The sequence below is a fragment of the Camelus dromedarius genome, chromosome 31 (genome assembly GCF_036321535.1).
Source record: "Camelus dromedarius isolate mCamDro1 chromosome 31, mCamDro1.pat, whole genome shotgun sequence".
Classification (NCBI taxonomy): domain Eukaryota; kingdom Metazoa; phylum Chordata; class Mammalia; order Artiodactyla; family Camelidae; genus Camelus; species Camelus dromedarius.
In genome coordinates, this window is record NC_087466.1 from 19,056,603 (window position 1) to 19,071,961 (window position 15,359).

The window sequence follows — 15,359 nt, forward strand, 5'->3', positions numbered from 1 at the left end:
GCCAGCTTCCTTCTCTTCACTCCCCCACCCCCGATGCCCAGAAACTCACTCAGACGTTGACTGCGATCAAGGGGAGAGAAGTCAAAAGAACGACAGAGTATTTCCTTTCTATTTAGAAAAATAAAATGAAAATACTGTATATGATCCTCTAGTGGTGGGATCATGTCATTACTGTAACACAGACTACAGACTTCAGGTGATACTGATGTGTCAGTGGAGGGCCATCAGTTGTAATAAAGGCACGGCTCGGGTGCAGGAAGCTGGAGACAGGGAGGCTGTGCATGTGGCGGGGTAGAGGGGAGGTAGGTGGGAAATCTCTGTACCTTCCTCTCAGCTCTGCTGTGAACCTAAAACTGCTCTGAGGAAATAGAGCCTTAAAAATAAATAAATAAGCCGAATGCTTGTTCAGATGCATTACAAATATGACTAAGAAAGACAGTCGAAAGAACTCCAGTACTAGCGGGGGAGAAAATCAGTGATGAGCCTTAGGAAATAAAAGCCCGGCTCCTCAAAACATTCGCGTCCGTTTCATTGCACACAGCGGGTGGGACCCGCTTGAACACCTTTGCATGCAAGAGGGAGACGAGATTCCAACCGTGAACAAACCTTGTTCCAGCAACAGCCCCGTCGTTCTTCCCAAGAGGCTCGTCTAACTCCACGCCACACCACTCCCCCTTCGCGAAGTCTGTCTCCCCGAGAAACCGGACCACGCCGGCCTTCGTGCCACCAACCTGGAGGAAGAGAGTTAAAATGGAGAGATGAACACAGGCACCATCCTACAGTGTGGTCCTTTGCAGCTGCAGCCAATAACTGAGGGCTGTGTTCCATCGTTTCTTTTTGTTTGGGGGGGATTAGGTTTATTTATTGGGGGGGTGATTAGGTCTACTTATGTATTTATTTTAGAGGAGGTACTGGGGATTGAACCCAGGACCTCGTGCATGGTAAGCATGTGCTCTGCCACTGAGCTCTACCCTCCCCGCTGCCATTCTTTTTTTATTTCAAATACTCATTTCATCATATTCTCCCTTGTGCACATGAGAACACACAGATGAGGCTGAGTCTTATTAAGATTTCAAAAGTTCAGTATTTGTGCTACTGACACAGCATCTTAATTACCGCTACTTCACAGTCTGCATCTGACTTGCTAGTGCTGGTTTCCCCGACTGCTCTTCTTCTCTGAACATTCTTTGATTTTCTTTTTTCTAAGTTTCTTTTTTTTTCAATTAAAAAAAAATTCTCCAATTATAAGAGAGATGGGTCACCGTGGGCGACTAAGAACATTAGAAGCAAAGAAACGTGCCACCTGTATTCTCTGCACCAGAGCAGAGGCCAGAGCAGGCACTGCTGACATCCTGGCTCGTGTTCCCGCTATGCCGTGGCGGTTGTTCAGCACCCACCGTACAGATGTACCACGCACTTCAAACAAAGGCACTTCACCCAGCCTTTGTTTGGGATGTTCACACTTTTCTTATTCATTTAAAAAAAACCTCTTGGGGGTTGGGTCTAGCTCAGTGGTAGAGCTCACGCTCAATGTGCACGAGCTCCTGGGTTCAATCCCCAGCACCTCCTCTGAAAATAAATAAATCTAACTATCCTCCAAACCACAAAAACAAAAAACAAAACAAAACAAAAAATACCTCTTCATAATGAACAGAATTTATTCTTAAACAGCCAGTACATTCTCATGGTTCAAAAAAAATTGTTAAATATAAGTACAGATGAAGGGCAGAGTGTCTCTGACTGAACTCTTGTCCAGACCTGCCCCCTCTCACCATCACAGGGGACCACCGCTCCTGATTCATAGTGCGTCATTCCTCCCAGCATTTCTCCATGCATATAAAAGCACATGTTAGATTTATATTTTCCTTCCTCCCTTTCATTTTCACACAAAAGCCAGCATACTGCACGCACTGCCTGCACCTTGCTTTATTCCCCATCAAGACAGGACGTCCGCCCTTGTGTTAAAAGCACACATCCTTCCACCCTATGGCTTCACTGAAATTTATTAAATCAGCCCCTACTGGGAGACACTGAGGTTACACACGTTTAATATTTAAAAATCATTTTGGCTAATTTTTTTAAAAGTCCAATGGGACTGTGTTAAATGAAGCTTACCTTGGGAAGGTAACTTACTGATCTTTACAAGAAACCAGCTTTTAGGGTTTTCATTTTTCTTTTTGATGTTCTGTGTTTAATTCACTTTTTATCTATTTCCTTTTTCCTACTTCTCTGTGGTTTATTACTCTTTTCTCCCTATTGTCTTAAGACCAATACTAATTTACTTTTTAATACCAAGGGCATTTGTTTCTAATTTTTCTCTGAATATAGCTTTCTGTGAGTTTGAGATGATAAACGTTTTTTTCCAACTGTATTTAACCTTTGTTGAAGATGGAAAGTGTTAAAGCCTCAAAGCTATATACTTTTTCTCTGCAAGAGAAACTCTGTGAAACTGATCGGAGGAACCAAAGCAGTTATGGTTTAAAGTACCCCGGACAGGACGGACAGAGGGCAGGAGCGCCCGGACACTCCAGAAACGTCCTGGGGCCATGGTCGGTGTCACTGAGGAAGGAGGGAGCTGGAGGCTGGAGAAACGCCACGCAGGAACCCCACTGTGCCGAGCCCAGGAAGCACTCAACACACCTCTGCTGAAGAAATGAAAGGTGACCTTCTCCGCGGGGCACTACCCAGAAGAGGCCACTTTTCCATGTAAACCCACAAAAAGGAAAAAAGATACTCCACGGCTGAAAAAGATGGCTCAGAAGTAAGCAAAGGATGAAATATGCTAAACATAGACTAAGCCTGGGCTCTAGTCTGTTAATTAGTCAAGTCGCTCAATTTCTAAATCTTAGTTTCCTCATAAGCAAACTGGGAATAATTATAGGACAGCTGAGAGGATTAAACAAAAAGATCCACATAAAACTGCTCAGTGCCGGGTCAGATAGACAGCCAGGGTGCCCGTGCTGAGGACAGGACCAGCTCCAGATCCAGCAGACGGGACCTTTAACACCCCTCCGGTAACCACGGACTGTACCAACAGCCCCCCACACACAGCTGGCCCCTGCTTGCCCCGTCCTCTCAGAGCAGCAGGCTAGCCAGCGTCACATGAGCAGAACCCAGCACATTAGTTAAAGATGATGCAATCTCCTCGGATGATCTGTTGAATTCTTTGCGGGTGAGTCTAAGTCACTGTCCTGACAATTGTTTTACTGGGAGGCGTCTAACAGGCTGTGGGCAGTAAATTCTCTAAACAATCCACAGGCTTCATCCAGGTCAGAAGCTTTGTAACAAATTACCACAAATAACAGATCAGCAACTTTTCTCTAAATGTAGGTAATAGAATATTACCTACAAAATTAAAAATGCCTGAAAATAAAAAAAAAAAAAGATGCCATTCAGTTTGTTTCAAATGGATGCTTACTACTTCCTAGAATGAGCAGTCTTCTTATGCTTTTTCCTCCCACCTAACTTGGAATTCTTGACTCATCCAACAGATAATATGCTTTCCTTTTTCCCTATAATAGATCTTTAGTAATTATTCAACAGAGGAAGTCCCATGAAGTCCAAAAATCACTCAAACTCTTTTCTGTTTAATCATTGTTAAGTCAAATTTTTTTCTAAACATTTAAACATGATTTTATCAAGTTACATTTCACTTCTCATGTGTCCAGAGAACCCAGAGTATTCTAGTACGTGCATTTACATTAAGTATAAGCCACAGTTTTCAAATCTATGTTTTAGGGGCAGATATCAAGATTATTAAAGAAAAAAATTTTACAACATTGAAACAAAAACAAAATCAAAATGGCCAGCACAAATAACTACCACTCATTCTCTTTACTTTCAGAATACGTAACTCCTAACACTGTGGTCAACATTAAGTCAACATTAGAAATCACTACTGGAGACCAAATTAATTTAAACTAGAAACTCAGCTAAAGGAAAACCTAGCTGTGTCCATGGTTTAGCAAATCTCAGATTTTTAAGTTCTCACTCATTTATTCAATATGTATTTCTTGCATGCCTGGGCCCTTAGGATACAAACAGACAGAATACAGCGTTGGCCACTGACAGAGAAATTCAAACAAATAATTCCAGTAAAAAGTGACAAGCACTTTAAGAGGTTTCTATGAAATGCTGTGGGAACAGAGACTAACACCCTCCTTGTAAACCCTTGTGGAACAAAACCCTGACAAATTCTGCTGGGCTAATGAATGGGTCCACAAACAGGAAACAGGAAACATTTAACCCTCTCTGAACTCTCCCATCTACTTATCAAGTCCCAAACAAGCAGTTTAACCTCACTGTGCCTCAGCTCATGAAGCTATAAAACATCCAATGAGTGGTCACAAGGGACTGTTTCACAGGGACTCTGTGAGCAACAGAATTTTGCGAGATGGCATCTTATTTGCCATATTATAAATTAAGCAGCTCATTTAAAAAGATAAATAAGGCCAATTGGAGTTTACCAAATATAAATTTAGCCCTGACGTAAAACTTAATCACCTGGGAGATGACCGTGCCAGTGCAGGTACTGAACGTTACCTCAACTAGAGAGCCATCCAACTTCGGGCAGCCCTACTGGGCGCCTCTCCCACAAGAAAGGTAAGATCCACACGGCCCGGTTTTCATCCCCTGGGCCGAACAGCACCTCTTGTCACACTTCACAGTGCTACTCCTCCCCTTGAAGGGTATAATGCGACAACAGTATTTAAAACCCTCTGATTCCTTCAGTACTATTTTATGAGTACCTACTATGTGCCGGGCGGGCATGGTTCTACGTGCTGGGGATAAGACAGTGAATGAGATCAAAGTTTCCAGTCTTTCATGGAGCCTACATCCTGGTCAGGGGAAGATAAGACAACGAACACATAACTAAATGAGAAGATCACTTTAAATACGTAGATGGCTATGAAAAACACAACATGGGAATGTGATGATGCTGTGAAGGGCCTTTAGTTGGGGGGACAGGGAAAGGATCTTTGAGATGACCTATGAGCCAAGACTCAAGGACTGTAAGACATCAGTCCTGCCAAGACCTGGGAGCCGAACATTCCAAGCAGAAGAAAGAGCAAATCCTAAGGTGAGAACGAGTCCGGGCACTGAAGAAACAGCAAGGAGGCCAGTGTAGCTGCAGTGGAGTGAGAAGGGAGGTGAGCGGAGGGCTGAGGTGGGAAGGGTGGGCGGGCTCAGATCATCAGGCCCTGCGGGTCTTCAGAAGGGATTTAGATTTAGATTTTAAACGCAGTGGGACATCCATTAGATAACACTGCGCTGGTCTGGGTCACTGCCAAATCTATAACACCTAGAAAAATGCGTGGCACACAGCAGACACTCACGTACTTACTGGGAGTTAAATACAGCTGTTACAGCCGGCAAGTTTTCTCTAGGCCAAATAAACAGTCCATTTCTTTCACTATTCCCTTTATGTCATCATTTCGATTCTCTCAATCTATAAAATATGATGGTAAGTAAATCCCTTTAAAAAACTAAAAGAGCAGATGATGTACAATGGATATTCTACTTCCAACTCCCCTGGAGCAGGGAAACAAAAGATAACACAGTGAGGAAGACACCAGTTAGAAGTTATGCTTGACTTGTGCTTCTCACTCTTGAAATGATGCTTCCTCTCTGAAAAGCACAGTAACTCCTTCAGGATCCAGGACCCCGAGAATACCAAGAAACGGGGGGGGGGGGGGGGTTAACTTGTTACCATAGAGAGTAGGCATAGAACTGCCCTTTAATATAAGATTATAAGCACCAAAAATGTGACATGTTAAACTATAAGCATGAATTCCTTTAAAATTTTTTAAATTAAAACTAAATAAATAGGTGAGTAGATAAATGTGGTATATCCCTAAAACGGAATATATCCAGTCATAAAGAGCAGTGAACCTTTAAAGCACTATGCTAAGCAAAAGAAGCAGACATTACAAAACTACATATGATACAGAGGCACTTATAGGAAATAATCTTGAAAGGCAAATCTACAGAGACAGAAGGCAGATCAGTGATCACCTGGGGCTGGAGGTGAGAGGCGGAAAATGACTTGCAAACTGGCATGAGGGAACTTCTGGGGTGGATTACAGTGACTGCATAACCCTATACATGCATGCATTAAAAATCACTGAATTGTACACTTACAATGGATGCATAAATTATACCTTCATAAAACTATTTTTAAAAGGAGATAAATATAAGATATGTTTAGCTTAAAATAAAAGACAGGGGTAATGGATGTACATTAGAGCAGCAGGAATGTGTGGGATCCCCTGAGGGGCTAGCAATACAGAAAACCAAAATGCCACCTGGGTGTCACACAGCATTTCTTTATCTACTTTTTAAAAGACGTACCAAGATGTACAGAGACACCAGTATGCCCAACCACCAGATTAATTTCGTCATACTACTCGCAGTGCTTCTAGAGGACTACCACGAGAAATGAGCCAACGTGTAACAGCTAAGCATACTGTGTACGCACAAATGTCTCTTGCAAAAGGTTATCTGGGAACTAGGAAGAAGTCAAACAAATCCATTCTCCATCCCTGGGAACATGCAAAGAAAATTTCTACATTTTTCTATCCCTGTACACTCCTATTCAAAACACTTTGCATAAACTCCTGAAAACACCAATGAAACAAAAAAGCAACAAAACTCAGTGTATTCCATGGTTATGATTTTCAAAATAGGCAGTTTAGGCAAATGTACTTCTACAAATAGTTCACTTTTTTTCTTCAAAAAAAATTTTTTTAATGAAAGTACTGGGGATTGAACCCAGGGCCTCATGCATGCTAAGCATGTGCTCTACCACTGAGCTATACCACCCCCAAATATTTCACTTTAAAAAAATCTACTTGTAACTGTTTAAACATTTAACCGACACCTCCCCCAAAATGAACCCCTACTAGCCCTGAGGTTGATGGAAGTGTAGACTATTGAACTGCCAATCACATTATGATACAGCACTAAGATTAAAAAATATCCCACTTGACCAAAATGATATTAGCAAAGTCTACTTTTCTAATCTACATGTTTCATAAGTTACAAAGAGTCTCAGGCTCAAGATATTTTTGTAATTATGCTTCAAGAATTCACAAAAGCAGTATTAGATGTTGGAAGATGTGGTCTAGCAACAGGCATTTAAACACTAGACGCAGGCCTGGGCAGTGGTCAGACTCTCCTCTAAGTCCCAGAGCTTGGCAGGGTAAACTGCCTTCTCAATCCAGAAACCCCCAAGCCCCAGGGCCTAGTCAAAGTTCTCAAGGCACAGATACCAGCTTTGATGTCTTTGGTGTTAAGACACTGGCTTAGGTTTGCAAAAAGAACCTAATTTCATGGTGATCAGCCAAGTCCAGGTACTGAGCCCTGTAGAAAACTTTCAAGACTGTGAAAAGAGCACTGGTGTAGGCAGACAGGACACCACCATGCAGGGGAACAGCTTTCAGCGCATCACTCTGACTGTGTGAAGAGCAGAACTGAGGAGAGACCAGGCTAGCACATGGCGGCAGTCTGCAGGTCCAGGTGCAGAGGATGACGGCCTACCTACATCAAGGCCGCTCAGGACGAGGGGGCTGGAGCGAGGAGGATGGGGAGTAAAACCAAAGACGGGCACTCCCACGGGCGGATGAGCTTATACACTCCCAAGCCTCAGAAGTGAGGTGGGTAATAAGCACTCGTATCCTACCCGCTCACAGCTGAAAGCAAGGGCAGGAGGAGGAGCGCTGGGAACTGCTAAGATGTGACTCCACTAAACCCTGCTGGGCACGGATAAGAGGAAGCTGCCGCAGCCAGCGGCTCATCTGCAGTGTGTCTCTGCATTTCCCTCTGAGACAATCCCACAGGGCTATCCTCGGTAAGATTTAAGGCTTCTGGAAATTGAAAATGAAAAAAAGCAAAACTAAAATCAGAAAAAAATAATTCCTCAAGACTGGGATATTGTGCTGTACACCAGAGATAGACACACTGTAATTAACTGTCCTTCAATAAAAAAAATTTTTTTTTTTAAATTAAGAAAAAAGAAAAAAGAATTCAAATCTGCAGTAATCCTCATTGCAAAGGAATTAGGCTAAGTAAAGACTATGGTGCTGAAAAAGATCTCAACATTTCAGCCAAGCTGTCCAGAAAAGAGTTGTTAACATAATGTGAACATGTGGAGCCTTCTCAACTTTGGATCATACAAAATAAGATCCTTCTATGAACAACAACTCTATCAGCAATCAAGGGACAGAGAGGCCACCGTGCAAAGAACAGCTTCAGCAGAGCACAAACCTCCACCCCAAAGGAGCCCCAGAACCCCCTAGGTAGATGACAAACAAACGCCCAATGGAGGTCACGGCCAGACTCATAGATTTGGGGGTTATAAGTCACTGATAAGAAGACTCAGAAAAATAGAAGGAAGCAAATTATTACAAAGGGTATACTTGTACACTCTTTGTGGGAACATAAAACAATAGAGGCTTTTTGGACTACACTTTGGCAATATTACAATTTTAAATATTTATATATTCTTTGACTCTCAAATTTCATTTTTTGGGGGAAAAGGGGGAGCAACCCAAGGACCTAAGATTAAACCAGGTACCCCAAACAGTGTGATAGTAAAAGCATGCTTATTATTTTAAATGAAGAGTTATATTTACTAGCATAGAAATGCCCCAAATCTACCAAAATATACTGTAAAATGATGTATAATATGACCCCACTGTGTGTTTTAAGTCTACTCATTATAGATAAATCTCACAAACAATGTTGAACAAATGAAGAAAGACATAAAAAAGTACATACTGAATGAACTGTAGTTATTTAAGACTCAAACACAAGCAAAATAACTTATTTTTTTTTTTAAATCTCGGAAAGATATTTTTCCCTTTCACAGTATTCAAAAGACCTACAGATTTATGCCATAAGATTCTTAGTTTAAGAGTCCTGGGAGCAGCTCAGAGAAAGAGAAAGCTTGTTACTTTAAAAACAAAAGGCTAGTAAGTAGCTTCCTTCCCACATGTGGTCATAAGCTAAGAATTAGAGGCACCGAACACAGAGTCCCAGACGCGGACACAACCATGCTGAAACAGAACAGCTGGAAGTCAGTCAAGTTCCTTAAGAGTCTGACATCACATCCTCGAAATAGCGAATACTCCCAAAAATGCAGCAAGATCATCTCAGAAACACTCGGTGTAATTAGTTCCCCCAGGGATGTCCAGGCTGGAAAGAGGTAAGTCTCTGCGAGCCAGGTGAACCACGGCATCAACCCAAAGCAGCCCGTCCCAGAGGACCGACAAAAGCAATCTTCATCCATCAGGATCCATGGAATATTCATGAGGACAAATGGGAACAGAGATGCCAGAGAGAGACGGGAAGGAGGCAGGTGGGTCTGTTATCAGCAACTCTGCCTGGCCCTCAGGGACAGAGCTCACTTACCGCACTGGGGCCCAGGAGCAGGGAGGCTTGTGCCTCCTTCGTGCCTCGCCCGCCCACCCTCCCCTCTCCCCTGGCAACCACCAGTTTGTTCTCTGTATCTATGAATGAGTCTTGTTTGTTTCATCATGTTTGTTCATTTGTTTTTATTTTTTAGATTCCACATAATACAAGTGAAATCATACAGTATTTCTCTGTTAGACTTACTTCACTTAACATAATGCCCTCTAGGTCCATCGATGTTGTCACTCACGGCAAGATTTCATTCTTTTTATGGCTGAGTAATACTCCATTGTGTATATGTATATATATGTATGTATGTGTGTACACATGTACACACACACACACACCTTCATCGTCTTGATAAATTCATCCATCCATGTACATTTAAGTTGCCAGCAGAATTTCATTTAATTAGGAAAATTCGAGGTCAGTTTCAATTTCTAAATCTAATTTCCTTAAGACACTAATTTGGAAGTCAAAATGTTTTACATTTCTAAATCAAAGATCTCTATTAAACAAGGCAGCATGATAAAGTAGAAGAAACACAGGAACTGGGAGTAAGAGGCCATGGGGTATGTGTGCACATACATCACATGCCACCTGAAGCAAGTCACACTTCTTCTCTGGGCTTCAGCACTCTAAGCAAAAAGAGGCACTTGGTGATCTCAAAAGAGCCTTTCCAGCTCTAAAATACTGTAACTCTAAGGTACTCCTTTAATTTCTCCTAGAAATACTAACCAAAGGCAGTAAATGATTTTACTGCCTCCAATAACACACTCATGACTTAAGACTTACAGCTACAAATTCTTTCCCAAGTACACTAGTTTTGAACATGTCATTAAAATTTTCCTACAAATATGCCATTCAAACCTCAAAAACCCAATCTGCATCTGCAGAATCTGCTGCTTCCTTCCTATGAAAAGGGAGGAAGTCTCGCCCTATGTCTCAATCAAAGGCAAAGCCATCCCTGTGTGTACTCAGGGTGCATTTCACCACTGATCCCCCCTCTCTACTGTGTCTGCCACCTGTTCCTCTGGTCTGGATCACATTAGTCAGAATATAAACACAGTGGACTCCACCGTCTTTGTAAATACACCTTCCCTGGATCCAGCACTCCTCCGGCATCAGCCTGACATCTCTACTCTCCTTCGACATTCAACTTCTTCCAAGAGTGACCAGCCCAAATCCACTCTCCACCACCTCAGTCCATCCTTTACAAAGCAGCCGGAGTCATCTTGTCCAAACTACAAATCTAACCACACCACTTACCACTCTTGCTGCTCTTAAGGTCAAAATCCTTCACATACCCTACCCTTACAGGCCCTCTGACACCAGTCCCTGCGGACGCCACCTGGCAACGAGTCTCATTTCCCACCCCCATAATACAGACATAGTAGAGAGGGGGGATCAGTGACGAAATGCACCCTGCATGGGGAAGCTCCTGCATGGGGGTCCCGGGGAAGGACATGGGCCTCTTCCACAAACGTGCCAACTCCCTCCCATCTGAGGAGCCTGCCAATCCCTCTGCTAGAATGTTCCCTCCTGCCACGGCCATCCCTTCTGCCTGACCAATTCCTAGTCTCCTTCAGGTCTACTTCAATCATTACGTCCTCATGGAAGCATTTTGTTGTGAGCTAAACCATCCTGATCTTGTCTGTTTTATCAGCCAAGCAGCATAAGACTTGACTGACGTGACCAGTATTTTAATCAGCTTTGGCTGGTGGGAAGGCAAACTTGCTTTGAAAGCTCGCCACGCGCTTTCCCATTTCATTTACAGCTAAGCACTCAGAATGGCGTTGCACATACCCTGCAGCGTAGTCTGCAAAGCAGTCCTGCGCCGAGGTAACGGGCTTCTGATTTAACCAAAGCTTACTAGATAAGTATGTACCAGGAGCCTAAAAGTGCCTATGCCCTTTGACCTAGTAATTCCATCTCTATAAACTGATCCTAGGGCAGTAAGAGATACACACACACAAATGTTAAAGGGCATTCATGGCAGCACCATCTATAAAGTACAAAGGGGGAAAATAGCATCAAAAAACCTTCACTGCAGCCGTGCCAAATTCAGAACTGGTGCAGCGAGTGAGGTCTAGAGAGTCGAGTTACAGGCTGAGCTGCTTAGCCCTGAAATGCTGTTTTAAGAACGTTCGACGTTCGGAAGCATCGACCTCTGAAACTCATGATTACCATAACTGGAAGAAGGAACCTGCTGACCTTGAAACCAAGAGATCCAGAAGGAACCCCCTGAAGGTATTAAAGGCCTCCCACAGGCGTGCAGGGGCTCCTGGATTCGCGACGCTACAGGACGGGGAGGCAGAAGTCCTGGATTCTAAACCTAATACCTGCCTTGGACACACATGTGACTCAACGTCGTCACTTCCTTTCTCTGGGCTTAAGTTTCCTTGTCTATAAGACTAACACAATCACAAATACTTCCAATTTTTAAATTATACTATCAATCATCAACTCTACATAACAGGTTCTGGAGTAAAAATCCCCAAACTTCAACGGCAGGTTTACCACCCTTCAGGCTGGGCAAGACCCTGGGCAAGTGACTGTACTTCTTAGAGCCTGTTTCCTCATCAGTTCCGGGGGGGGCCACCCCATCACACCTTTGAAACATGACAGGAGGGGCACAGCGCACTCTTGAGGGTGGCGGCCATTCTTCTCTCCCTACGGCATTAATGGGAGCCTCCGGGCCCGATGGAATTTGACGGCTGTTGAACTCAGAAAGGTAACCGAAAGGGCACAGGGTCAGAGACCTCAGACAAGCCACATGCCTTGAACTGGAGTGACTAAAGTGTTGAAAAAGTGGAATAGTGAAGCTTTAAATTTTCATCAGCGAGGAACATCACTACCATTTCTTGCGTGTTGACTGGGTACCAGGCACTGCTCAGACTTTTATATGTATCCCCTCGTTTAATCCTCATGACAGTGCTGTGAGGTTAGTGCTATGATTCAGCCTCATTTTCACATGAGAAAACAAAGAAGTTAAATAACTTGCTGAGGTCACAAAGGCAAGGCTGGACTCAGCCTGTGTTTTTAGCGCTGCTACACTGCCTCTCATTTAAAACAAACAAACAAACAAAGAATAACAATTGCTGGGTCGTAAAGTCAGGGGTTCTAGAATGCACAGCCTGTGACCTTATACACTGCGTTTCCTGCTTATTAGTGAAACAGAACCTACTGTACATTTCCTTCCTTTTCCGAGACCTAAACCTATCATTTAAAAGGCACAGAAATTCTGAAGTAACATTCCGTGATGTCTGAGTTCTCCAAGACACTTAAGGAAACAGGATCTCATATCTACACACTCACTACCCTTAGAGCAAAAATTAAAAACCAGAAAGAAAAAAAAAAATCTTAAAAAAAAAAAAAAGAATCCAAGTCCACCTCTGAGCTTGTTTCGTCAAGTAAAGCTACCTTAATCTTTACAAGCTAAAATCTCAATATTCTTTTGGCTAAACTGGAAGCTAAAACTAGAGTTGATCATTGCAAACCTACACTTTTACTACGCGCAAACTACAAAGCCAGTTTCTAATCTGTTGCGTGTTTATACATAAACAGAAACAGAAAAGCTGATTACTTTGTAGGTGAGCAGTCATCCCCACAGAACAGATCCTCAGCCAGCGTGTGTGTGTGTGTGTGTGTGTGTGTGTGTGTGTTTCCACCCACTCCAGTGGTCATCTCTCAGCTCAACACAACGACCTCGGAAGGTCTGTGAACTCACCAACACTCGGTCTCCAATTTTGAGCTCTCTTTCCCCTTTCTTGATTGAGCCGGCCTCGGAGAGGTTGGAGATGGATTCACTGGCAGTTTTTGTAAGGTTGCTGATCTGAGATGCAGCTGAAGGTTCCTTGGCCGGGGGCTGGGACGATTTATGGGGAACGTTTGAGGCGGGGACTGGGGAGGAGGACACCATGCTGGCCGCGGACGTGGACAGAGGCGAAGCCGCCCTGGACGCGTGGGTCGTCTGAAGGCCGTTAGCTTCATCTTCTGCCTGCACCTTCCTCGTCAGCTTCGACGGTCGGGTGAAGATGCCCTTTAAAGGCTCACACTGGAAATACCGAACTCCTGCCACCGAACCGTCATTCTTGCCTATGGGTTCATCGAGAACAATCCCGGCCCACTGGCCTGGTGCAAACTGGGTTTCTCCTAGAAACTGGATAAATCCAGGCTTATTCCCATTCACCCAAACTCGCTCCCCAACTCGGAAGTCATCCACAAACTCCTCCTGTGTCTCAGAGGATGGAGTGCTCGATGCTTTTTCACCAGATATTGTCTTTTCTACTGGAGCTGCAACTGAAAACGGAAGAAAGGATCAGGAAAGATTCAGTTTCATATTTAAGCAGACAACCCCTAAGTTAAAGTCAGATAAACTAGATTAAAAGGCCGAAAGCAACAGAAGTGGCCACAACACTTCAAGAGGTGCTGTTTATCTCTTTCTTTTCTCTGTTTTTTTTTTTGTTAGCAAGGAGGCAAGTACTGATCCATCACTACCATTTTCAGTGCTGCCAAAATTCAGTGAGTTGATAAGACTTAATCCCTATTTGTAGTTAAGACTAGAAAGTCAAAACAAGAAAAAAAAAAAGTAGTCCTCTTCCCAGAATTCATAACATAGGTCTGATTTCATTCTTAACCCCGACCCTGCACACCCATTCAGACCCCCTGAGACAGGCTCAATTCCCCCATTTGAGTGAGTGGTCAGTTACAGCTGACAAGACCAGGCCCATCTGGCCACAGACCTTCATAGGAGGGGATCTCTCGATGCAGAAGGGGAGTCAGTGCCACAGCCCCTACCATCATTATTCCAAGCCTATTCCTTTGCTAGCAGAGATGGAAATCACAGCAAAGGAAGGAAAGAGTGCACCTGGCCTGACTCCCTGTACATCAAGGCAAGACGATCTCTACCCTACAGTAAAGACAGAGTTAAATTTTGCCAAAAATGTTGTATTTACGCTGGAAATGCACTCATGCAGTCACATGGCAAGCGTTTATTAAATAGTGTGAACTGGCAAAGAGAGGCCACATTCTTAGTCAGTCTGCCATTTACCGGGCATGTCGTGATCTCAGGATGTTACATGACCTGAGTTCAGTTTTTTCATCTGTAAAAGGGGAAGTGGTAGTATCTGTCTTGAGGGTTTTTTTTTTAAATGAGGATTAAATGAAATAATGTTCTTATTCATGCTACACATCTTTTTTTGAGTTCCTACCACTCTAGGACTAGTCCCAAGCATTGTTCTTCACTGGCAACAGAGCAAGACAATACTCTGTGCCTTCACAGAGCTCAGAGTCTAGAAGTGGAGAGGCAGACAGTCAAGAGACACCCAGTAACTTCAGGTGGTCTAAGTGCTGTGGAGGAGACAGTGCCTTTGAGCAGTGCAGTCAGGGAAGGCCTCCTGGAGGAGGTGACATCTGATCTGAGGCCTGATCGACAGGAGTGAACCCTGCAAACACTGGGGAGCAGAGTGGCCTGGCTGGCCTACAGTGGGTGCTAATCATCTCTTTACCCTATACAAAAAGGGAGGTTGTGGAGTTTCCATTTGTGGACGGTTTCTTTCTCTTCCCTTTTTTTTTTTTTTTTTAAGAGGAGAGTAGATGCCATCAGATAGAACAAATAATAATCTGCCAAAGACAGGGGCCAGTGTTTTAGTCAGTTCTAGCTTTGTACATCAACAATTGCTCTACGGAGTGCTCCAAGTGTGAATTTCTGAAAAACAATCTTCATAAAAGTGTCTTGAATTCCTTGCCAATTACTTCCCTTTCAGCATACAAATTTAGGTATTAATAAAATGGTTTAATCTTAATTAAAAAAAACCCTAACATGTGTCAAGTAACATTGGGGAGACCAAGTTGAATTCCTCATGATCCTTATACTCAAGGACTTTCTGTGCCCAAAAGTGTGCATGAAAAATGCTAAAAGAGAAAAAGACAATTCTAAAATAGGG

At 43.3% G+C, this 15,359-nt stretch overlaps 1 protein-coding gene across 5 annotated transcripts in view; it reads right to left on the reverse strand.

Annotated features, from left to right (window-relative positions):
- Positions 1-15,359, reverse strand: part of CLIP1 (CAP-Gly domain containing linker protein 1) — a 112,167-nt gene that overhangs the window by 64,649 nt on the left and 32,159 nt on the right. For all 5 annotated transcript variants that reach the window (XM_031442605.2, XM_064481258.1, XM_031442602.2 and 2 more), the window contains exons 3-4: positions 13,142-13,713; positions 607-731 (exon numbers count right to left, since the gene is read on the reverse strand). In XM_031442605.2, the coding sequence (XP_031298465.1) occupies positions 607-731; positions 13,142-13,713 (697 nt within the window). The remainder of the gene's footprint in view (positions 1-606; positions 732-13,141; positions 13,714-15,359) is intronic.